We start from the raw sequence: 26,112 nt of genomic DNA, 5'->3' as shown, positions 1-26,112 counted from the left end.
CTGTGTATTTCTGAAAATGATCAACTTTAGACACATAGCTATAGTGGAAACCACACTGAACTGCACTGTGATCTAAATCGGCTAGCTCACTTTGTTCCTGGTGAAGAGAGGTTTAGACAGTGGATCGTCTTGGAGATCCTATCCAATTGTATCATTTTATGATCCTGGGAAAAAGTTAAAGTAGACACACTGAGTATTTAACAAAATCAAAACTTTTCAAAATGTGTTTTAATTGTAAATAGTAGATTTTTAACTTACGGAAAAATGTATTTTGAAAGGAGCAGAAGGATAATTTCATTAAATTAAAGATTTCAAACCATACTTGATGATCTTTCTCTTACCCCTTTTTTGTTTTTATTCTCACAAAGACAACAAAGCATGTGATCACTGTCTCACTGAATAACTCATGAGAGATCCAGTTAAGATTCTTAGGTTCTGTTTAATGTACAGGCTATGACACAGGGTTGGAGGAGGAGGAACCAGGTAGGACTGTGGCTGAATTCTCCATGGTCAAAGTCTTGACCATAAACTGCATTAATAAATACATTACATGTTATACATAGACAACACACAAAATGTAAACATTTCATGAAACAGTGTGTCCTTGTTAGCAAGTGCTGGTTGCAATTCATCAAATTTGAATTTATGATCCTTTTATGAATCATGGCCTGCAATTAGAAAAATACTGCTCTAGACCTCACGTCTTTTCTGTATTTAGCCTTTAAACTATCTTTTCTGAATTTAACTTTCAATTTCTGGTTTGATCAGAACCAAAAATTAGAGAAAGGCTTGCTCCTGAGGAAGCACTGGCTTTGTGACCATATAGCAGGAGCTCCACTGTTCACCCTTGATTCTGTGAAATTCCAACTATGAAGCTCAATAGATGCGAACAATTCTTTTTTAAACTATCAGTGTTGAAAACTGGTCTTCTTTGTTGCCGTTTTCAGATTTGGCAGTGTGGAGGAACTTTGGAGATTGTTACTTGCTCACATGTTGGACATGTGTTTCGGAAAGCTACACCTTACACGTTTCCAGGAGGCACAGGGCAGATTATCAATAAAAATAACAGAAGACTTGCAGAAGTGTGGATGGATGAGTTCAAGAATTTCTTCTATATAATATCTCCAGGTTAGCATTATTTTGCATTATAAATACAGGACTGACTTTCTTGTTCCTGATCCTAATGCATTCTGAGGAGAGGTAAGAAGGAGTGAAAAGAAGCTTTGAGCAGAGGCTCATAGGTCATTGTAAAGAATAAATGGAATCACACAAAGTATAGAAAGTGCTTAGCAGAATGCCTGGTATAATATATTATTAACAATACTATTAAATTATCCAGGTCAGTATTGCAGAAATTACTGCTAACCCAGGTGTTATCCATGTTCTTTTTTTTTATTTTAACCTTAATGTCACATTTAACATTTGTATGAAACTGTCGAGTATTTCAAGGCCAGTGCAGGGCCCTATAGCATGCCTCAAGGGACTTCTCTCCAGGAACTTTTTTCTGCCCTTCAGAGTTTTGTGAGAACAGCTGTTTCACCAGCTGTCAATCTGCCTAATATTGTTACCATTCTATCCTCATTTTTTAGTTACCATAGAACTGTCAAGTGGCAGGGTGCACAGCAGTGAGGTGTGTAAGAGAAACCTGACTGGAAACAATTGCTCTATTTAATATCTGTTTAATATTTGGGCAAAATAGATCTTGATTTTTGTTTTTGTCTGTTAATATATGTTAACTTATTAAAGTTTTCTCATCCATGTAACTTATATTTGTGTGTAATATTAGCATGTGTATCATTCTCACATAGATTTAATTTTTCTTTGAAAAGCATATTAATCCTTGCTTCATACTTTGGGAGGTGGATTTATGGTATATCATTTGTGTAGTCACATATCACCAAAATGATACTACTTTTCTCGTTCATCTTGCTTATTAGATGCAATATATAAATAGAACTGTGTTAACTAATAGAAGATTAATCATTCAGTTACTTATTTCTATTAACAGGTGTTACAAAGGTAGATTATGGAGATATATCATCAAGGCTTGGTCTAAGACACAAACTCCAATGCAGACCTTTCTCTTGGTACCTAGAGAATATTTATCCTGATTCTCAGATTCCACGTCACTATTTCTCTTTGGGAGAGGTAAAAAAAAAAATGTATTCTATGTCGTTATGTTCTCACTTTTTTATCAAAAACAATAGAGGTTAAACTGCCATCAGGGCTGGCATGTTAAAATTACATAATCTCAAGTGTGGAAAAGTTCTTGTTAGTTGAGACAGTCTACCTCATAACTTGAAACCTTGTTAATTTTTTATCATGTTATATTTTATTAAAATAAGAATGGTCTACCATTTCATACTTGGTCTCTTGTTAAATATATTAGTGTCTTCAGTAGACTTCTTTTTTTTTTTTTTTGAGGAAGATTAGTCCTGAGCTAACTACTGCCAATCCTCCTCTTTTTGCTGAGGAAGACTGGCCCTGAGCTGACATCCATGCCCATCTTCCTCTATTTTATACGTGGGATGCCTACCACAGCATGGCGTGCCAAGCGGTGCCATGTCTGCACCCGGGACCCGAACCAGCAACCCCTGGGCTGCCAAGAAGCAGAACATGCGAACTTAACCGCTGTGCCACCGGGCCGGCCCTATTCAGTAGACTTCTTATTTTAACAAATTGACCCATTTAGTTGAAACCATATATTCCTAAAGCAGATGTCCTAGTATTAATTAGTCTGAATAAAAGCTTGAGTAACTTCAAAGTAAAGATAAATTGTAAAGAACTGACAAGGAAACTTGAAAGACCATTTATAATAAATTGTATTTTTAGCACCCATTAATTTTCCTTTGGGAGTTCTAAATCTCAGTTTGGGCAGGGAGGTTGGAACGAATGTCAGTAAGCATGTTGTTTCTGATGATGCCTTTAGTTATTGCTCTTTGAATTTGGCAGCAAATTTTCTTGAAACCTGAAGTAATTTTCTTTTTAATGCCTATAATTAGTTAACACAATCAGTTGTGCTTTGGAGTCTGGCCTTTTTATCTTTTGGAGTGCCCAGTATAGGGTCTGGCGTGAGATAGACTTATCTTACCTTCTCTTATACCTACCAGGATGGTCATAAGGGACTATTTCTTCCTCAGTGTCGATAGCCATCCAATCTACCTCCCAGCCAAAGCTGGCTTCTATGTATAGGATAATCTAAATAGTTCCTTCTCTTTAGCCCAGGGGTCTGATCAACTCAAGGATTCTATTAGTTTCCTAGGGCTGCCATAATAAAGTACCACAAACTGAGTGGCTTAAACAGAAATTTATTATCTCACAGTTCTAAAGACTGAAAATCTAAGATATCAAGCTGTGGGCAGATTTGGTTCCTTCTGAGGTCTGTGAGAAAGAATCTGTTCTGTGCCTTTGTCTGGCTTCTGGTGATTTACTGACAATCTTTGGTGTTTCTTGGTGTGTAGAAGCATCACCCCATCTCTGCCTTCATCTTCATATGGCACTCTTGTGTGTGTATCTGTCTCCAAATTTCCCCTTTTTATAAGGACATGTCATATTGGATAAGGGACCACCCTAATGACCTCATTTTAATTTGATTACCTGTGTAAAGACCCTATCTTCAAACAACATCACATTCTGAGGTACTGGGGATTAGGACGTCAACGTATGAATTTGGGGGGGGCGCAGTTCAACCCATAACAAGGATTGAGCTGGGTTGCAATTTTAGAAAGACTTGGTTTACTTCTGGCTCATGTATTCTTCTTCAGCCTGGTCCTCTAGGGCTTTTGAGTAATGGCATGGAGCGGTCTCTCTCAACCCTGGAAGTTTTCCCTTTTTGAGGTTTTCAGGATAGTACTTTAGCCTCCAACCTTATTCACTGGGGGGACCAGGTGTTATTTTTTGCAGGTATTCTGTCCAGCAGGAATTTGTCTCCTAAGCACCAGGAAACTGTGGATGCATTTCCAGCCTCAGCTTCTTGTCCACCCAGAACTCAGCAAATGTCCCATCAGGAAAATGGTCTTGCATTTGGGGGTCCTCTAATTTTTAATTTGTCAAACCAGCCCCACATAACCCATAGCGCTGTGCTTTTCCTTTGGTAAAAGGTTCTCTTTAGGTCCACACCCTGTCCTCAACCTGTACCATCAGCACATGCCCTCACAGAGGAAGACAACTGGTGACTGTCACCTCATCCAGGAAGAGCTCTCCCCACTCCAGAATTACAGTTCACCTCATCCTAATTGCTTCCATAGCTCTCCAATAGCCTCAAAAATAGGACTTTGGCAGTTTAACTGTTTTTCCTCCTGGTTGTTGAGGCAGAAGTGTTGGGCTGCTATGTCCTACTGAGAAGCAATGTTTCTCCTTCTCTTCTTTACTACAGTATAATACCCCAAACCAATGGGCCATAAAGACTCCAGATCTCCTTTCTTAATCTTCTGACTTCCCGAGGTCCCTCTTTTTATTAGGTCAAGGCAGTGATTTTCAGTTTTCTGGTCACAACCCAGTAGTGGTTTATAAATCAGTTTAGCTGCTTTGACCACCATTTTTTAATAGTCTGCAAAAGAATATATGAAAGTGCATTGCTTATAGTAAAGGAATTTTGTTTTTACTGGGTCAGTCTGCAATTCATTGCAAGTCTTTATAAACTTAATTATAAAATTGACTTTTAGAAAACCTATGAAACTAAGTAGAAAAAAACATTCAACCTTTCTGTGACAGAAAGTGATAGCAGGACAGAATTTCCTTTTGTAAGTCACAGCAGGGAATGATGATATATGTGAACAGGGCTACAGCCAGGCCCCATCCCAGGACTGAATCTTGCTGACACTCGCGAACAGTCACCCCCCTCAAACTGTAGGAGGTTGTCACTTGATTTCATTCCTTTCATTTATGCAACAAATATCTGAGTACCTACTATGTGATAGGTACTATTTTAAGTACTGGGACTACAGCAGTGAATAAAATCTTTGCTTATGTGGATCTTACAGTTTCTGGAGGAAGACAGATTTTTTGAAAAATATACATGTCAGGTGGTGGTAAGGGCAAAGTGGATAGAAAATGACTGGCGGGCATGAGTAGTGGTGCTGTTTTATGTAGGGTAGTTGAAAAAGTCCTCTCATATAAGGCGATTTTTGAGCAGAGATCTGAAGGAAGTAAACGAGCAAGACATGAATTTGGGGAGAAAGAGTGTTCCAGGCACAGGGGAAGTCCTAAGACAAGAGTGTACTTTGGCATGTTCCCGAAACAGCAGAGAGGCCAGTTGTCTAGAATGGAGGGAACAAAGTGGGGGAGGGTAAAAGAAGATAAAGGCCAAGACCTAGTGAGGGTCAAATCACATAGAGCTTGTACGCCATGGTAAGGGCTTTGGGTTTTATTCTGAGTAAGATGGGAAGCCATAGAGACATGAGCAAACTTTGATTGAAAAAAGGTCAGATTGTCTGCTACTTCAAGCAAAACTACATGAGAACAAGTGTAGAGCTAGTGTATTGGTGAAAGGAAAAGAATAGTCAAGGATTAAGATTTATCCTGAGAAACTGGGGCAGTGAAGTTGGCCTCACTGAAGTGGGAAAGTCTATGGATTAGATACAGAAGGCATTCACCAGTGCAGTTTGGGACATGTTAAATTTTATCCAGGTAAAGATACTGGGTAGCTAGTTGCATTTAAAAATCTGCAGGTTGGATGAGAGGTTGGGGATGGAGATAGAAAGTTAGGAGTTGTCACTATATAAGTGGTTTTCAAAACCACAAAACTTCATGGGATCACCTTGGGAGGAGTCAATGTAGATGACAAAGAAGTGAGGAGTGAGGACCAAGCCATAGTAAACTTCACAATTTAGAATTTATGAAGATGAGAAGGAATCAGCCAAAGAGATTGAGAAAGTGACCACTGAAATAGGAGAAGAACCAGGAGAGTGATGTTCCAGAGACTAAGTGAGGGACTTGTTTCAAGAAAGAGGAAGCGATCGCTATGTTGAACACTGCAGAGATGTTGAGTGAGCCAAGTGCTGAGAATTGGTCATTGGATTGTCAAGGAAGAAGTTGTGAGTAGGCTCCATCTCACAGTGTCAAGAGGCTCCCATGGATACTGGAGAGGACAAAATCCCTGATGGCTTCAAGCCAGACAGGGAGAAGAGGAAGTGGAGATCATGAATGTGGACAAGTCTTGCAAGAAATTTTGTTGTAAAGCAGAACAGAGAAATGGGTGGTAACTAGAGGGGAATATGGGACTAAAGAAAGGTTTTTTTTTTAATTTTTGCTAAAATGAAACTCTGTGCTGATGTCAATGACTCAAAAGAGAAAATGTGAAGATGCTAAAAAAGAGCCACTGATTGCAAGATTCATGTGTTTAGTAGGGGGGAGGCAATGAGCTCCAGTGCACAAGTGCAGGTAGTGGTTGGGGTCAGGGGGAGAAGGCAGTTCATCCACTGCAATAGAAGGAAGGTCGAAGGAATGAGGACAAGTGCAGGTCAATTGTAGATTTGGAGTAGAAGGTGGTACTTTGTGGTGGAAGTCTGAGGAAGTTCTCCTCTGATGACTTCTGTTTCCTCAGTTGAACATAGATCATTGGCTGAGACTGAAGAGGGGGTATTGGTGATGGGCAGTCTGGGGAAAGAGGAAGAGATGTAAAGTAGGATGTAGGCGAGCAAATAGATCACAGAAGGGAGCCAGATGGTGGGGAGTTAGAGTGAGCCATTGGGCCGGCTGCATTTGCCCCAGTGCCCGGGCAAGCACAGACTCCTGTGTTCATCCTTGGAAGTTACAGAGGCTACTTCTGGGTTGACTTGAGCTCCCTGCCTCAGAACTTTGTTGTGATTTGAGGAATTCACACTCAAACAAGTGAGGGCTATGCTGAGTGTCTTGCCTCATTAATGAGTATCTGTTCCCTTTGCTGTAGTTTCATTCCAGTCAAGAAAGACCCAGGGTGGGTGATGTGCCGTGGGAAAACTTACAGCAGTTGCTACAGTAACTTGCCTTTAGAATAGAGAATGAGGAATTGTTTTTCTCCTTTCAATTGACCCAATTTAGACAACTCCTAGGCATTGTTAGCTCGGCCAGAATATAGGCTTATTACAAAGAGCCATTTGTCTAACCCATAGTAAGTGATTGCCAAAACAAGCTTGCCTTTTACCTGCCTCTTGCCAGCTGGCTTTCTGTATAAGCAACAGATTTTACCTTCTGTGGTCTGCTTGTTATTGCCTTATTAACTAAGCAGCTGGTCTTAAGCCTGTATGCCCATAATACCAGGCCACACTGTCCAAATTAAAGCGCAGATTTCTGGATCCAGGGTCATTCTCAAGTACCCACCACAGGGCAACCAGGATCTTATGTTTGTGATCATAGCTCCACCTGTGTGAGCCTTCCTTCACCAAAGACTGAAATGTAGCCTTTCAGGGATCTTTTGTCATGCTTCAAGGGTCTAGGGAAACCTGAGCTCACAGGATTTTAGAGGGAAATTAGTAGGTATAAATTTATAGTCTCTGGCTTTGCTAAGTCTGACTGTCATAGCTCCTGTAGCACTTGGAACTGAATAAATGTGTTTCATTGTGATATCTAATAGTTGTTAATCCAGGAGATGAATCTTCTAAACAACCAGAAAGCAAATAATCCAGACCTTTGACAGTTTAGCCAGTCTTATGGACTGACCAATTGCTTCTCCAGGCATATCTAATAATCTTGAGATTTAATGAGCATAGGTTCTGTGTCAAGCACCAATCTGAATGTTTAGAAGTATTAATTCATTTTATCCTCCGATCAACACTGTGAGATAGAGATGCTATTATCCCCACTTCATAGCAAGTAAATTGAGGCATGAATAAATAGTTTAAACAACATGGCTCAGTCACAGCCACAGAATGGGAGAAAAAGGATTTTAACACAGGCAGTTAACCACTGACACCATACTCTTTCTCATATCTAACCAATATTTCCCTTATGACAGAGAATGAAAAACTGAATTCAGATTCCATTATAGTAGATTCCAAAAATCCTTTAACTGCTTACATTGTCCACCCTAATGGAAGTACCAAGATTCTGGAGGAGACTATAGTAGAAACTAAGAAGCTTAGGCTCTAATTTCTTGTCCATTTCCCAGGAATGAGTGCATTCAATTGTGAGTTATTTTAATTGTGGTCAAAAATAATATTTTAGTAATAGCTATGTACAGCTAAGTTGCTACTTCAGAAAGGGTTTAAGAGTTGCTGGATCTGTGGATAAAGAAGGAAACCCCACAGTTATTGTGGGCCTACTATGTGTCAGTTTCTGCTAGGCCTCTCTATATGTTACTTCACTGAGAGGTTTCAGCAAACCTGGAAGAGACATTGTTATCCGTGTTTTACAGATGAAAAAATGAGGTTCTTTCAGGGACATTTCCCAATTACTGTGTTCTAAAGAATGCTGATGTCTGATGTCCCTCAAGATGCTCAATTAGAAAGGCAGGGGATGGGGGAGGAGGGAGTGTGTCTTGTGGCCAAAAATCCTGCTTTCTTTATCTTATATCCTTCTGTACCACCAGTCCCCACCCCTACCAAGAGTTACAGTACATTAAAAGGCTTTGAGAAGTTCTTCAATAAAGAAACCTATTTAAATTTGTTTAACTCAGTATTTCCTAAACATCCTTGATCACAAAACCCCTTTTTTAGTGGCACATGTTTCAACACCTGGCCATGTACTGTAGTTCACATCATGGTTTCAGGAATCCTTGTCTTAGAGTACTAACCTGCCGCGGTTTCATGGCTAGTACTGGTAGAGTCGGGAGTGAGGCCCACTCAGGTCTGCATGTCCCCACACCCTAAACGCTCACTCCTGCCTGTCCACCTCCAGACACCTTGAAAGTGCAGCTATTTCCCCCTGACCACCATAGTTCAGATGTTGCTATCATTCAAGTAGGAAACTTGTGATTCTAACAACTCCTCATGCTTTGGCATTCTCACAGTTGTATATAGTGCCTGCAACCATTTTGGTTTGGCTTGTTAGCAAGTCTGGCTCTGTAAGGAAAGATGTTATTCAGTCATAAACAAATCCTATAAAAAGGACCATTAGCCTGCTAACCTTCTCCCTTGAAATCATTTAGATCTCCTAAAACTTCTAATTCCAGAAAGTATGAATCAAACTTGGGTACTTCCTCATGTCTTTCACAGAGCACCAAGAGTGTGATAACTTGGCTTCATTAGCATGTTTGCAGTGTCCCATCATTGACAAGTACCCCCTCACAAATGGTGGAAGACTTTCCCCTGTGTGTCAGCATCTAGACCTGAGCATCCAGTATGGTAGCCGCTAGCCACATATGACTATTTAATTAAAATTAAATAAAATTTAAAATTCAGTTCTTCAGTCACACCAGCCACATATATAGTGCTCAGTAACAAGAAGTAAGAGGTAAGCAAAATAAGCTAGAAAGAGAAAGACAAACACCACATGATTTCACTCATATGTCGAAGATAAGCAAACACATGAACAAAGAACAGATTGGTAGTTGCCAGAGGGGAAGGGCATTGGGGGTTGGGTGAAAAGGACAAACGCGCACATGTGTATGGTGATGCATAAAAATTAGACTATTGGTGGTGAGCACGATGCAGTCTATACAGAAACTGATAAATAATAATGTACACCTGAAAGTTCACAATGTTGTTAACCATTATGACCTCAATAAAATAATTTTTTTAAAGAAGTAAAAGAGAAGAAAAATGAAGTGTTCAATAGCCACATATGGCTAGTGGCTGCCATACTGGACAGTGCTGAAGACATTAACACAAATAGCCAACACAGGAAATTATCCATCTATCTTGCCGTCATTTCCCCAAATTTCTCCCTGCCAAGGCCCTATGTTGAGGTGTCCATATGCCTGTCAAACCCAGTGTTTTCAAAACTCATAACTACTGTATACCCTCTATAATTATCTTTATTCTCAAATAATTTAGAGTAGGTACATCCTAAAACAACTTTTGTAGGGATGTTCTATATCAAATTCCCAAAGCATCCTGCCAGGAGTTATTTTCCTGCTAGGTTAAGAATCATATTTATATTCAAGAGTATCTACTCCAATGAGGAAAAGCTCTCTTCTTTCTTTTCCATATCAAATCGCTCTTTTAGTTTAAGGGTCCCTGATAATTTATTTTATTATTTTTGTGTGTGTGAGGAAGATTGGCCCTGAGCTAACATCTGTTGCCAATATTCCCCCTTTTGCTTGAGGAAGATTGTTGCCAAGCCAACATCCATGCCAGTCTTCCTCTACTTTATGTGGGATGCCGCCACAACGTGACCCCATGAGTGGTGCCAGGTCCCACCAGGGACCCAAACCTGTGAACCCTGGGCTGTCGAAGTGGAGTGCATGAATCTAACCACTACACCACCAGGCCAGCCCCAAGGATCCCTGATAATTTAGAATCTCAGTTGCCAGTAGACATCCTGATGATTACCGAATATATTACCAAACAAGAGGGCATATCTCATTTCTCTTTCCAAGATAGTGCTCAAGATGTAACTTGGAATGTGGGTAAGTTGGAAGGAATTGATAGTTTAATAAGTACCACTAAACATTCTGCTGTTGATCCACACTGTATGTATACCAAAAGATGGGACAAAATCCTCTAAAGAGTGGGAGAACCCAGAAGCTAGCCCATCTTTTCCTTAAATTGAACTTCAGAATACTCCCTATATGTCAGAAGGTTCCTACTTTTCTTTTTTTTGGTTTTAGTCCTACTTTTTTCCGGAACTTAACAAAGGAGACGTTTGACTAGAACATCCTTACATTAACTAGTCTTCTTTCATGTATTTTCTTTTCCTCCTTGATAACATGTCTACATTTTATCTCATTCTGTATTTTCCAAATGCTATTTTTTCAATGACTTTTTACAAGTGTCAGATTTTGGATAACCAATTCTAGTACCTATTTACATCCCAATGTAAACACTGGAGCAAATATCTGTCAGCACTGTTCTGCCTTCCACACCTTACTGGAAAGCTGGTAATTGGTTAAATACCCTTAAAGCTATATATGGAATTACAGTTTTGAACATCTGATTCAACATCCCTAGAAAATATGTTTGTTCCTAATTTGTCCTTTCTCTCAAGACTTTTTAAAGTTATCTGTCACCAAACAAACCTATTAACTAGCATCTTAAAGGGCAAAACTGTTCCCAGAACACCCCCTGGTCTTCCTGGCTTTTCACGTTCTCGAGAAATCATCTTACACACTCCATAGGTGAGTTAGTCCACATGTATTCCTACAAGGAGGAGGAGGACCTTCTCTGAAAACTGTCTTCTCTAGCCATCTACTGTGTAGAAGTACCAGCCTGGAGAGCAGATGGCTCCTTCGGCTACAAACATGCCACATATCTGTTGAGCCAAACAGAATCCTTCCAGTTGGCAGGAAAGAGTGGTTTCCAATCTTTGGAGAAACTCTACTTTTTAACATCTAATGGTCAGTAGTAACCCAAAGGGATAGAGACTCAGATCTCTCAAGTCAGAAAACAACCTGGAATTATTCATAGGAATGTTGTAAGGATGGTATAAGCTGTAACATACAAAAGTCATAGAACAATGCCTAGCACAGAATAACCATACTTTATTTGCTATAATTTATTAGCAACATCAGTTATAGAAACAAAACAACCAAAGTTGATTTATTATAATTACAGAGTAGTAGGAAGCCCTGTTACATTTGGGGAGAATTGTATTAATTTTGACTTTGGTAAAAGATAATTATTTAACCAAAAGGCCATTACATATGAGAGAGAAACCGAGGATGACATTGGTTCTTCTCTAATCATTCCTATGGCATTTGTTCCCTTTCTTCAGCCACCTTTACATCTATATTTGAAAGAAAAAAATCGAGAAAAAGAAAGAATTGAGAGTTTGTACTTTTTTTCAAAAGTACAAGGAAATAACTTTTATTTGAATATAGGGGATAAAGACTCATTTTGTCACAATCTGAACTCAGTTCTTTTTCAAGTAAGATAGTCATGATCCTCAAGTATTATTATTACCCACTGGAGTGGAGAAAAATGTGTTTTATGCAAATTGGTATCTAACTATAAAACCTTTTATAAACTCTATATGAGATAATAGGTTTCTGAATTAAAATAGTGGATAAAAGAGATGATGTGAATTACGTGGTATAAGAATTCCTGGATATGATGTGTTGGACCCAGGAGAAAAAGGACCCTTGGGTTTCCATCTTGAACAGTTGGACTAATTGTGGGATTACTAATAAAAATAGGGATATCAGGAAAAGAGGGGAAATTCTGGAGGAACAATAAGATTTGTTTTAGATAGCAGTTCTCAAGGTTGGGTAGAGTGGCAGGGGCATATTAAAATATTGGGAAGAGGAAGCATCAGCATTACAAAAAAATCTTGTTTTGCATGAACCGAGATTAAGGTTCTGATGAAATAGCCAGATCGAGGTGACTAGCAATAAGGTGGCAATGCAGATTGTTACTATTTCTGAGCCTGCTATGTGCTAGACTCTGAAACAGGTACATGGTTGCATTATAAATGGCTTATTTGTGGTTTTAACTTTACCCCCACTTTATCACACAAAGTTAGCTACATTTTTTTTTTCCTATCTTCCTGACATGACAGATATAGTTTGTCACACATCTCCCTTCTGGCTTACCTGCTAACAATACCATCCATGGAATGAATTTAAGACTTTCAAATGTCCATTAATTTACCATATGCTTTTGAGCTACCATGGTTCAGAGGAAACAAAATATCAAGGGGCATTGCTTAAAAATTCTTCCTACTTCTGATGACTGGTGTAAATTCCTTTTATGTAATTGACAGATATCTAACAAAAGATTATTTCCACCACACCATGCTAAGTCTTCCAGTTAAGCCAGGCTCCAAACTCTGATTAGAAAATACCCACCTTGAGTATCCTAAGAAGTCATCATAGTTATCAAAAGTAATACCTCTTATCTGGGCAGTTAACTGTGCACACGGAGTTGTTAAATGGCTTTAAATTATTAGGCGGAGTAGAGCTTATTGAACTAAACATAAATCCTAAAAGAACAGCTTAGAAAAATGAAAGAAATAAGAATTTAAACAATTTCTCCATGAAACACAAAAATTACATATATAAACAGTAAGACCTTTCTAGACCACAGAATTTTAGATAGCCAGTGATTCCCTGTCCACACCCCCCCACCCCAACACATAGCCCTTGCCTCAGGAATTTGAGGTTTTTTTTTTTAGATTGATTGATTTTTTATTGCAGTAACATTGGATTATAACATTGTATAACTTTCAGGTGTACATCATAATATATTTCGAATTCTGTGTAGATTACATCATGTTCACCACCCAAAGACTCATTATAATCTATCACCACACGTGTACCTAATCACCCTTTTGCCCTCCTCCCTCCTCCCTTCCCCTCTGGTAACCACCAGTCCAATCTCTGTTGTAATGTGTTTGTTTGTCGTTGTTTTTATCTTCTACTTATGAGTGAGATCATAGGGTATTTGACTTTCTCCCTCTGACGTATTTCACTTAGCATAATACCCTCAAGGTCACATGTTGTTATCCATGTTGTCACAAATGGCCAGATTTCATCATTTCTTATGGCTGAGTAGTATTCCATTGTGTATATATACCACATCTTCTTTATCCATTCATCCCTTCGTGGGCACCTAAGTTGCTTCCAAGTCTTGGCTATTGTGAATAATGCTGTGATGAACATAGGCATGCATGTATCTTTATGCATTTGTGTTTTCAAGTTCTTTGGATAAATACCCAGCAGTGGGATAGCTGGATCGTATGGTAGATCTATTCTTAATTTTCTGAGGAACCTCCGTACTGCTTTCCATAGTGGCTGCACCAGTTTGCACTCCCACCAGCAGTGTACAAAGGTTCCCTTCTCTCCACATCCTCTCCAACACTTGTTTCCTGGTCTTGTTAATTATAGCCATTCTGACAGGTGTGAGGTAATATCTCATTGTAGTTTTGATTTGTGTTTCCCTTAGCTAATGATGTTGAACATCTTTTCATGTGTCTGTTGGCCATCCGTATATCTTCTTTGGAGAAATCTCTGTTCAAATCTTTTGCCCATTTTTTAATTGGGTGGTTGGGTTTTTTTTGTTGAGACGTATGAGTTCTTTGCATATTTTGGCTATTAACCCCTTATCAGATATATGGTTTGCAAATATCTTCTCCCAGTTGTTAGGTTGTCTTTTCACTTTGTTGATGTTTTCCTTTGCTATGCAGAAGCTTTTTAGTTTGATGTAGTCCCATTTGTTCATTTTTTCTTTTGTTTCCCTTGCCCAGTCAGACATGGTACTTCAAAATAGGCTGCTAAGACCAATGTCAAAGAGCGTACTGCCTGTGTTTTCGTCTAGAAATTTCATGGTTTCGGGTCTTACATTAAAGTCTTTAATCCATTTCGAGTTGATTTTTGTGCATGGTATAAGATAATGGTGTTCTTTCATTCTTTTACATGTGGCTGTCCAGTTTTCCCAGCATCATTTATTGAAGAGACTCTCCTTTCTCCAGTGTATGCTCTTGGTTCCCTTGTCGAAAATTAGCTGTCCGTAAACATTCTGTTCCATTGATCTGTGTGTCTGTTTTTGTGCCAGTGCCATGCTGTTTTGGTTACTATAGCTTTGTAGTATATTTTGAAATCAGGGAGTGTGATACCTCCAGCTTTGTTCTTCTTCCTCAGGATTCCTTCGGCTACTCGGGGTCTTTTGTTCCATATAAATTTTAGGAATCTTTGTTCTATTTCTGTGAAAAATGTTGCTGGAACTTGGATAGAGATTGCATTGAATCTATAGATTGCTTTAGGAAGTATGGACATTTTAACTTTGTTAATTCTTCCAATCCAAGAGCACGGAATATCTTTCCATTTCTTTGTGTCTTCATCAGTTTCTTTCAACAATGTTTTATAGTTTTTGGTGTACAGATCTTTCACCTCTTTGGTTAAGTTTATTCCTATGCATTTTATTCTTTTTGTTGCAATTGTAAATAGAATTGTATTCTTAATCCCTCTTTCTGCTACTTCGTTGTTAGTATATAGAAACGCAACCAATTTTTGTATGTTGATTTTGTACCCTGTGACTTGACTGTATTCATTTACTATTTCTAAAAGTTTTTAAATGGATTCTTTAGGGTTTTCTATATATAAAATCATGTCATCTGCAAGTAATGACAGTTTCACTTCTTCTTTTCCAATTTGGATCTCTTTTCTTTCTTTTTCTTACCTGATTGCTATGGCTAGAACTTCCAATACTATGTTAAATAAGAGTGGTGAAAGTGGGCATCCTTGTCTGGTTCCTGTTCTTAGAGGGATAGCTTTCAGTTTTTCTCCATTGAGAATGATATTAGCTGTGGGTTTGTCATATACAACCTTTATTATGTTGAGGTGTTTCCTTCTATACCCATTTTATTTAGAGTTGTTAATCATAAGTGGATGCTGTATCTTATCAAATGCTTTCTCTGCATCTCTTGAGAGGATCATGTGATTTTTATTCTTCATTTTGTTAATGTGGTATATATCACATTGATTGATTTGCGGATGCTGAACCATCCCTGCATCCCTGGAATAAAACCCACTTGATCATGATGTATGATCTTTTTAATATATTGTTGTATTTGATTTGCTAGTATTTTGTTGAGTTTTCCATCAATGTTCATCAGTGATATTGGCCTGTAATTTTTCTTTTTTTGTGTTGTCCTTATCTGGTTTTGGTATCAGGATAACGTTGGCTTCATCAAATGAGTTAGGAAGCCTCCCCTCCTCTTCAATTTTTTGGAAGAGTTTGAGAAAGATAGGTATTAAGTCTTCTTTGAGTGTTTGGTAGAATTCACCAGGGAAGCCATCTGGTCCCGGACTTTTATTTTTGGGGAGGTTTTTGATTACTGTTTCAATCTCCTTACTGGTGATTGGTCTATTAAAATTCTATACTTCTTCTTGATCCAGTTTTGGAAGGTTGTATGATTCTAAGAACTTATCCATTTCTTCTAGATTATACAATTTGTTGGTGTATAGCTTTTCGTAGTTTTCTCTTGCAATCTTTTGTATTTCTGAGGTGTCTGTTGTAATTTCTCCTCTTTCATTTCTGATTTTATTTATTTGAGCCTTCTCTCTCTTTTTCGTGGTGAGTCTAGCTAAAGGTTTGTCAATTTTGTTTATCTTTTCAAAGAACCAGGTCTTGGTTTCATTAATTTTTTCTATTGTTTTTTTAATCTCTATTTTGTTTATTTCTGCTCTGATTTTTATTATTTCCTTCTTCTGCTGATTCAGGGCTTTGTTTGTTCTTCTTTTTCCAGTTCTTTTAGGTGCACTGTTAGATTGTTTATTTGGGATTTTTCTTGTTTGTTGAGGTAGGCTGTAAACTTCCCTCTTTGAATCACTTTTGCTGTATCCCATAGGTTTTGGCATGTCATATTTTCATTTGTCTCCAGGTATTTTTTTATTTCTCCTTTCATTTGTTCATTGACCCAATCATTGTTCAGTAGCATTTTGTTTAATCTCCACATTTTTGTGGCTTTTCTGGTTTTCTTCCTGTAGTTGATTTCTAGTGTCATACTTTTGTGGTCAGAAAAGATGCCTGGTATTATTTTGATCTTAAATTTATTGAGACTTGTGTTTTGGTCTAATATGTGATCAATCCTGGAGAACATTCCATGTGCATTTGAAAAGAATGTGTATTCTGTGGTTTTTGGATGCAATGTTCTATATATATCTACTAGGTCCATCTGGTCTAATGTGTCATTTAAGGCCAATGTTTCTTTATTGATCTTCTGTTTGGATGATCTATCCATTGGTGTAAGTGGAGTGTTAAAGTCCCCTACTATTATTGTGTTACTGTCTATGTCTCCTTTTATGTCTGTTAATAATTGCTTTATATATTAGGTGTTCCTATGTTGGGTGCATAGATATTTACAAGTGTTATAGCTTCTTGTTGGATTCTTCCCTTTATCATTATGTAGTACCCTTCTTTGTCTCTTGTTACAGTTTTTGGTTTAAAAAGCCTATTTTGTCTGATACAAGTATTGCTACCCCACTTTCTTTTCTCTTTCTTTTCTTTGTCATTTGCATGGAGTATCTTTTTCCATCCTTTCACTTCCAGTGTGTGAGTGTGTTTAGGTCTAAAGTGTGTCTTTTGTATGCAGCATATGTATGGGTCTTGTTTTTTTATCCAATCAGCCACCCTGTGCCTTTTGATTGGAGCATTTAGTCCATTGACATTTAAAGTAGCTATTGATAAATATGTATTTATTGCCATTTTGTTATTTTTTTTTCTGGGTGTTTTAGTAGCTCTTCTCTGTTCCTTTCTTCTCTTGCTCTCTTCCCTTATGGTTTGATGGCTTTTTTTAAGTAATATGTTTGATTTATTTCCTTTTACTTGTTTACTTATTATAGTTTTTGGTTCGTGATTACCATGAGGATCCTATAGCAATCTATATTGAGTTGATAGTCTCTTTAGCTTGACCTCTTTCTAAAAGCTCTACTCTTTTACTCCCCTCCTCCCACATTTTTTGAAATCATATCTAATCTCTTGTTTTGTGTCTACCCATTACCCTCTTATTGAAATAGGTAATTTTAGTACTTTTGTCTTTTAACCTTCATATTATCTTCATAGGTGGTTGATCTGCTACCTTTACTACATTTTTGCCTCTACCAGTGATTTTATTGCCTTTTTTGTTGTTGTTTTTTTGTTTTTGATAATTTTCTTATCCCTATTTATAGTCTTCTCTTTCCCACTTAAATAAGTCCCTTCAGCAGTTCTTGTAGAACTGGTTTCTTGGTGATAAACTCCTTTAACTTTTGGTTGTCTGGGAAGTTGTTTATCTCCCCTTCCATTCTGAATGATTACCTTGCTGGATAGAGTATTCTTGGCTGTAGCTTTTTTCCTTTCAGCACTTTAAATATGTCATGCCACTTTCTTCTGTCCTGTAGGATTTCAGCTGAAAAGTATGCTGATAGCCTTATGGGCTTTCCTTTGTATATCGCTTTTTGCCTTTCTCTTGCTGCTTTTAGGATTCTCTCTTTATTTTTAATTTTGGAAATTTTAATTAAAATGTGTCTTGGTGTGGGCCTCTTTGGACTTATCTTTTTTGGAGCTCTCTGTGCTGCTTGTACTTGGATGTCAGTTTCCTTTCATAGGTTAGGAAAGTTTTCAGCTATTATTTCTTCAGATAGGTTCTCTGCCCCTTTGTCTCTCTTCTCCTTCTGGGACACCTATAATACGAATGTTGGTGCACTTGATATTGTCCGAGAGTTCCCTTAGACTGTTCTCATTCCTTTTAATTCTTTTTTCTTTTATCTGTTCACTTTGAGTGATTTCCTCTAGTCTTTTATCCAGCTTGCTGATCTTTTCTTCTCTATTATTTACTCTTCTGTTGAGTCCCTTTAGTGAATTTGTCATTTCCAGTATTGTATTCTTCATTTCTCATTGCTTCTTTTTTATATTTTCTAATTCTTTCTTGATGTTCTCACTCTGTCCCCAGTATCAGTGATGACCATCCTTATGAGTTTTTGTTTGAACTTTTTGTCAGGTAGATTGCTTATTTCTGTCTCATTTAGTTCTTTTTCTGGGGTTTTGTCCTGTTCCTTTGCTTGGAATTTATTTCTTTGCCTTTAAGATTGTGTTATAGAAAGTTTAGATTGATTTTAATGTGTGTCTGGCTAGTTAACCTCTCTGACTCCTGATATTTTCATTTTTCATTGTCCCATAGATACGAAATGTGGAAACAAATCAGTGTTTAGATAACATGGCTAGAAAAGAGAATGAAAAAGTTGGAATTTTTAACTGTCACGGTATGGGAGGTAATCAGGTGAGTATTTTAGTAAAGCTTTAAAAGGGATAATTTTCAGATTTGATTACTTCTGCCCTTTTATCTCATGATGTCATTCAGGAAATATTTTCCTATGTTTAAAGAGAAAATAATAAAGACCTTTAGGAGAAGGGATCCTTCAATCCAGTGATTATTTTTAAATGAAACATTTGTAAAAGGCCCCTTGTGACCACTGTATTTATACTGCTGTGTGTGAGATTAATTTTTCCCTTTTTAGTCAAACACATGACAGCCTTTGACAAAACACTCAGGGTATACGGAGAACTCAAAGTTATTTTTTCTTTCCTCTGTGCAAAATTAGTGGTAGCTTTTCTGAGTCATTTATTCTCTGTTACGTTAATAAACTTCCAAAATCATGTAACTTGAAATACGTGTTTTTTCCCTGCCAGAGTACTGGGCATATAAAACACTGACTAATTTCTTTTACTGTTAAAACTTCTATGTGTGCATTTGTGTTTTTCAGGTTTTTTCTTATACTGCCAACAAAGAAATTAGAACAGATGACCTTTGCTTGGATGTCTCCAAACTTAATGGCCCAGTCACGATGCTCAAATGCCACCACTTAAAAGGCAACCAACTTTGGGAGTATGACCCAGTGGTAAGTTATTAGTTGCATATAGGAGTAAAGTTATGTGTGTCATTGGGTATATTTATATACTTTACAGCTAAAAGAATGAATTCCTCTGGAGTGAATATGGATCAAACTGTTCTTGTACTCTAAAAATTGACAGATGAGAAAAACAGTATAAGTACAATAAACATGTTTTAGTCTCCTCAGTAATTAAATTAGTCTTACCTCTAGTCCCTGGGTCCTTGTTGTCACTAAGTAGCCACTCTTGCCTCTGTATGTCCTCAAGCTCTGCAGTCTAGCATGGGAGAAATGGAACAGTAAGTATGCTTTTTAAATTAATGAATTAAACACTTAGGTAGAAGGTAAGCTTTCATGAATAAAATTCTCTGGCTCATAATAATTTTTCGGTGACATATATAACAAAAATTTTCTATTTATCTTCGCTTTCCTCTGGAACCTCCCCCTCTCCCCACCCACTCTGTGTACTCACCTAGAGGCACTTACAAGATACTGGTTCAATCAAAGCATCTCCAGTAAACCACTCTCCCTTGCCTCATGTCTGCCTAACCTCTGAACTTGTGCTTTTGCTCCAGGGTTCTGCAACCAGCACCAGCATCTTCAATATGTCTTTCTCTGGTTCTTTTTCTTCTGCTTACAAGCGCTAGTTTTCTTCTTCATGTTAGGAAAGACTTTTGTTCCTATTTCACTTTCTACAGACCATCCTACTTTTCTTCTGCATTGTATGATGGTGAATGAATGGCTGGCACTCATGCCTCTGGGTCTCCAACCCTTCCTCCTGCCTTGGCCTGACACTGTACAGAAACAGCTCCTAGATACAAAGCCAGCATTCCTGTCTCTTTTTCCTTAACTTCTCTGTAGCATTTGCTATTGCTAAGCAGATAATATTTTAAAGTCCTCTTATGCATTGGCTTTAGATGCCCTACTGTTTAGTTTCTTCTGTTTGCTTTCTCTCTCTTCCTTTTGTCTGCTTTCTCACTCTGCTTCTTCATTCTGCCCCTTAAATGGAGATGTCCAAAGTTTTGACTTTGGCTGTCTTTTCTCCCCATACTGTGTCATATACAAACCCTGGTCTACTGTAATGGTCAACCTGCTGTTCCCTGAGCACAGCCTCTACTTGCCCACTTGACATTTAAGATCATATCCAGCATGACAGTAGCCTATTTCTTTGTTACGAGTTTATTTTAATGAATCTAAGTAAGTGAAACATACATTTTTAGAACTTGGGATGTGAAAGATGGATTTCCCAACTAAATTTTTCGTTGTGTTTAGTTTTTTTGTTTCTAATACTAACAGTGGGCTTGATGAAGGTTGCCACTCAGAGAAGCTTTGCAGGGCCTTCTGGAATGTTTGAGGGGTTCTTTTTGTACTTTGTTTTTGTCTTACATGTGACTGAAGGCCTTGGCAGCAAGCAGTGTGCATGGAGACCTGTGGCTCCTCTGGGTGTCAGATTGTGTTCATGGCTCCTCGGGGCATTGCTAGGATTTTGAGTTTTCCAGTAGTGAGTGCCACTTATCAAGAGCTTACTCTAAGCTAGGAAGCACTTTCTGTACATTATCTTAATGTTTCTTCATAACAACTCTTGAATATTTTTGTCCCCATTTTATAGATGAGGAGCCTGAGGCTCAGAGTTCTTCATTTAGGGGCATATTGTTGGTATGTGACAAATCTGGAATTCACTCTAGAAATGTCTGACCACAAGGCCCATCCTCTCAAGTACAGTACTACACAGCATCCACATAAGAAGTAAAACCCACAGCCATGCTGACTCTCTTCCAGGTTCTATTCTTAGGCATTTATAAGACTTAAAATTTATAATACTGAACCTAAAGTCAGTGTTGATAGTAAACTATGACATCTGCAAATGTATACTGCCTTGCCAGTTTCCTACTTTGACTGTAACACAGAATAATAATAAACAACTGAAAGCTCAAATAGTTGTACACAATCATTAGGTTTTAAGTTCACATAGGTAGAAAAGAGGCCTTATAAAAATGAAACATTCCGGATAAATGAATTACATTAAAATAGAGCCATGAGTAAAAAAGATAAATGTGTTAATAAACATATTTCACATTTCCTTATAGTTGTATACACCTATAGGATAATGCTTAATACAAATGCCTGCACAGCCGCTTTGGAGTCCTTAGCCTGACCAGGTTCTGGTACCAGATTCATTAGTGTGGGTCAGTGTGTATCTCTTAACTCTCATCTGTCCTCTCCTTTTGAAATTATTCTAATAGTCAACATGACATCAAGTCTAGAATGTAAACAAATAGATAGGAAGATATATAGCTATGTCTATCAGCCATTTATTAAAGACTGCTTTATAAATCTTATGATTTCTTATGATTGTAAGTCTTCAAAAGGACCTGAGTTTCTAAGGACTTGAGGTTTGGCATCACAGAATTAATCTGAACAGCTTTATCACAGGACTTTACAATAGCTTTTTGAACACAGGATGAGGATCCTGAATTAGGAACCATTAATATGATCATTTTTTTAGGAAGCTGAAGCCAAAAAAAGTGAAATTTCTCACAGTGTTACAGAGCTTATGGAAGAATTGGGACTTAGAATTTAGGTCATCTTACTGCAAGTCCAGTGTAACCCACTGTACCCCAGTGCCTTTCTCCTTCCCACATAGCTTTTAATGATGTCTTTTAAATAATTTATGTTACCAAAGGAAAAAAAAACCTTTTCTACAGAGTAACTTAATAATCACCAAAAGTTTTGTTTTCCTCTTTGATCTTAAGACTTTTTTCCTGTCACTTTCAGAAACTAACCCTGCAGCATGTGAACAGTAATCAGTGCCTGGACAAAGCCACAGAAGAGGATAGCCAGGTGCCCAGCATTAGAGACTGCACTGGAAGCCGCTCCCAACAGTGGCTTCTTAGAAACGTCACCCTTCCAGAAATATTCTGAGACCAAATTTACAAAAAAAGAAAAAAATAAGGATTGACTGGGCTACCTCAGCATACATTTCTGCCACATTCTTAAGTAGCAAAAAAGGAAAAGTGCTTTCCTCCTGTGGGATGTAAGGTTTATCAGCCATTAAAACTTAGACTCCTCTCGCTTTTCACTTGCTGTGAACCAGCCTTCCTGTCAGAGGACGTGAAACTACATAGTAGCGAGACTGTGCACACTGATGTTTACAAGATTGAAAGAGTCTTTCATCAAGAGTCATTGTAAAGAATATTCAGACAATGAGACAACAAAACGTGCTTTCCGGAGAGCTGCACCTTTTATGGTTTGCTTGCACATCAGTAATTTCTGCTGAACGTGCTGTCATAATGAAGAGATTTCCAAGATTTTTTTCTGATTAGAACTGGTAGCCAGTATATTAAATATTGATATAAAAAGAACTGGAACCAGATTCAGAATCATGAAAACAACATTTTTACAACAATTTAAAAAAAGCTATATTAAACAGGGTTTAAAGGAAATTAGAACTATGAGAAGTAAAATTTGTTATAGTATAGTATCAAATTTCTATATAGATTTTATACCTCAGTGGGGAAAAATAACTGATTCCAATGACATTCATTTTGTCTTCATCTGTGATAGTCATGGATGCTTTTTTTTCCTTGGGGTGCTGAAATTGAGCTGAAAAAAGTGGCTCTTTGAACGTAGTTTTAATTGCTTTCTACTATTTTTTTATTTGGTTGTGGGCTGTTGGAATTGTAATTTTTAATTGCCGTTAAAAATGGAGATTTAAAATAATGTCTGGTCTCACTGAACAAGTTAGATGTCTCAGTTGCTCTTGGGTCAACTGGCTTACAGACTTTCACACACACATTCTTATTAGATTTTTCAACTTAATTTGATTCAGCTAATTATGCTTAATACCCAAGATTCATACTACTGTACTACGGATTTGTTTTCACAGCAATAAATCTCTTCAGTTCTTTGTTTATGATTCCACTCAACAAAAGGCCTACAGAAGTGATTTATTATTTGGGTATTTGGAGAGGATACAGTTGATGGTTTTTTGGAAAACTTTTTTCACTCCATATTCAGATGTGCTTCACTGTCAAGTGCATATTTAGATTAGGTTCTTGAATTGTAATGTTGATTTGCTGCTTTTTTTTTAATAAAATTTGACTGAAAATGTTTAATTGGCATTTTTTAATGGGTTAGCCAAAGAAGTGCAGTTGTTACTCCGTATTATTAGTCCTGCATTTCTTCCCTAAATTCCACTTAGGTTAAATTGGTTTTCTTTTTTTTCCCTCCGATTTTTAATACCACAGAATAACCTGAGTATTGATTAAAAGTTGAGTATCAAATTAATATTTTAATCTCATAGAGAGATCTCATTGTGACATTTTTCCTGATATGTAAAGCAATCCATTGACAAAAGTGAGTATATTTTCCTTCCTGTTTGTAAGATTATATTTAATGATATTCTTTTCTTTGATTATCAAAGACTCTCACTGCAGGCAGTGCTATTTCTTGTGCCTAAGAATGTTTCTGAAAGTTGCATCACTAATTATACTTGCCAGGTTGAGTGTACAGAAAGTTTTTCCTATCCTATTCAAGTTAATCAATATCAAGCACATGTGGATGCTTTAGGGTGAGGCTGTTAATACAGAATGCCTAAATTTTGTCCCCAGGAAATTTGAAATGAAGCAGGTGTTGGATGGAATTTTTTTTCCTACTCCATGAGCTGTGTTAATTCTATCTTCAGTAGGCCTAATGCTTGAATAAACCAGATGTCTAATCAATAAATTATTTTCATGCTCAGAATTTCAGGTTTTTGTACTCTAGCATAGCTTGGTCTTATTGCTTACTGTAAGAAAGCTTAACAGCAATGTGATTTAAGGTTTTGTTTTGTTTTTTAAGAGGGGGATGTGAGTGATTTAATTCATGGGTACTTTTAGAACCTGATAGATAATCCCATTGCCTTTATTTTTCTAATTAAAGAATTCCTAAATACTTTGAAAATATAAAATATTCCTGAGTAGTTGTGCCTTACATTGGTTTTATTTGAAGTTAAAATGGATCCCTATTCATAACAGCTATTTGTAAATTAGGCAAATATGTTAATCACTCTGTTGGAAGTCAAACTGGGAAGAAAAGAATGAATGAGAAAGAAAGCAAAGAATGAAAAGACGGGATTATTATTTAACCAGTGAAGAATTTATAAATGTGACAGTTAAGGATAATTTGAATCTCACAAATCGATTCATCCTGCTCCAATCCCAATCTAGCCTCTGTTATAATTGGCATTCTTGAAAAATAGTACTTTGTTCACCATCCTGCAAATAAAGGGCAGCATGTAGGCCATGTCCTCATTTCCCTAATTCTGTATTCAGCTGAAAAACAGAGGTTCCTCTGTAAAGATTTGGGGCTCTCCCATCTTTCAAGAAGCATACCAAGAGCAAATTTAACTCCAGAGTTACAAGTTCTTCAAAGGAGAAAGAAAATTGGAAGGTAGTGTTTCTGAAGTGATAACTATGAAAGAAGGTACACAAAGAGTGAATCACTTTTTACTCTGAAAAAGTAGGTGGGTTTCCAATTATATGACACTTCTCTTCTCCCATTCTGATTTCTTGAAGATTACCAAGTATTTGCTTGATAAATCTGCCAGAACTAATAATATGAGGCAAAACTCAGTTGTATTTTTTACACACTAGCAACAAACAAGTTAATATTAAATTTTAAAATATATCATTTATAATAACATCAAAGAAGTCAAATACCTTGACAGAAAATTAACAGAAGATGTGCAAGACTTCTACCCTGAAAACTACAAAATGTTGCTGAAACTATAGAACACTGCAATAAATTATTATGTTCATGGATTGAAAGACAGACTGCATAATGTTAAAGTCTCAGTTTTCCACAAATTGATCTACAGGTTCAATGAAATCAAAATCCTATGAGGCTTTCTTGTTGAAATTGACAAATATATATAGAAATGCATCAGGGGCCGGCCCCGTGGCAGGGTGGTTAAGTTCGTGTGCTCCACTTCAGTGGCCCAGGGTTTCGCCGGTTCAAATCCTGAGCGTGGACACTCATCAAGCCATGCTGAGGTGGCATGCCACATGCCACAACTAGAGGGACCCACAACTTAAAGATACACAACTCTGTACCGAGGGGCTTTGGGGAGAAAGAGGAAAAATAAAATCTTTTAAAAAATAAAGAAATGCATCAGACCCAGAATAGCTAAGCTAATCTTGAAGAAGGAAAAAAAAGTTGGAAGACTTAACACGACTCAATTTCATTACTTGCTTTAAATCTACAGTAATTACAAGTGTGGTACTAGAGTCAGGAGAAACAAATAGATCAATGGATAGAAGAGAGAGTCCAGAAATAGACCCACACATAAACATGGTCATTGGCTTTTCAACAAAAACATGAAGCAATTCAAAGTTTTTTCATTTGGAGCTAGAGTAACTGGATATCTGTATGAGAGAAAACTGAACACTGATTCAGTTTGATTCAGTTCATTGTGCTTTCACACAGTGGACAGTTTATTCAGAATGGATCACAGACCTAAACATGAAGGGCAAAACAATAAATCTTCTGGAAGAAAAAACAAAGTACCTCATGATTCTTGGGATAGGCAAAGATATCTTAGGACATTAAAGATATTAGCCATAAAAGAAAAAACTGGTAAATTTCACCAAAATTAAACCTTTTTCATCAAAAGGTACCATCAAAGTGAAAGGCAAGCTACAGCCAAGGAGAAAATATTTGCAATAAATATAACTGACAAAGGACTCATATGC

The 26,112-nt window shown here is 37.4% G+C and overlaps 1 protein-coding gene across 2 annotated transcripts in view; it reads left to right on the top strand.

The window, feature by feature from the left end:
* The window catches only part of GALNT1 (polypeptide N-acetylgalactosaminyltransferase 1), an 87,389-nt gene extending 63,898 nt beyond the window's left edge, over window positions 1-23,491 (top strand). Inside the window, exons 7-11 of one of the 2 annotated variants that reach the window (XR_006890123.1) lie at window positions 948-1,128; window positions 2,009-2,148; window positions 18,673-18,773; window positions 19,257-19,390; window positions 22,157-22,294. Coding sequence is in view for 1 of the 2 variants with exons in the window: in XM_046671760.1 (XP_046527716.1) it covers window positions 948-1,128; window positions 2,009-2,148; window positions 18,673-18,771; window positions 19,256-19,390; window positions 22,157-22,303 (702 nt within the window). In the remaining variant the exon portion in view is untranslated. Of the gene's footprint in view, window positions 1-947; window positions 1,129-2,008; window positions 2,149-18,672; window positions 18,774-19,255; window positions 19,391-22,156 lie in introns of both variants that reach the window. The other variant, XM_046671760.1, reaches the window with a different exon arrangement.
* The last annotated feature ends 2,621 nt before the right edge of the window (window positions 23,492-26,112 follow it).

The sequence above is a fragment of the Equus quagga genome, chromosome 9, assembly GCF_021613505.1.
Source record: "Equus quagga isolate Etosha38 chromosome 9, UCLA_HA_Equagga_1.0, whole genome shotgun sequence".
Classification (NCBI taxonomy): Eukaryota; Metazoa; Chordata; class Mammalia; order Perissodactyla; family Equidae; genus Equus; species Equus quagga.
Note: the sequence above shows the minus strand (reverse complement) of the source record. Positions and strands in the feature narration are given on the sequence as shown.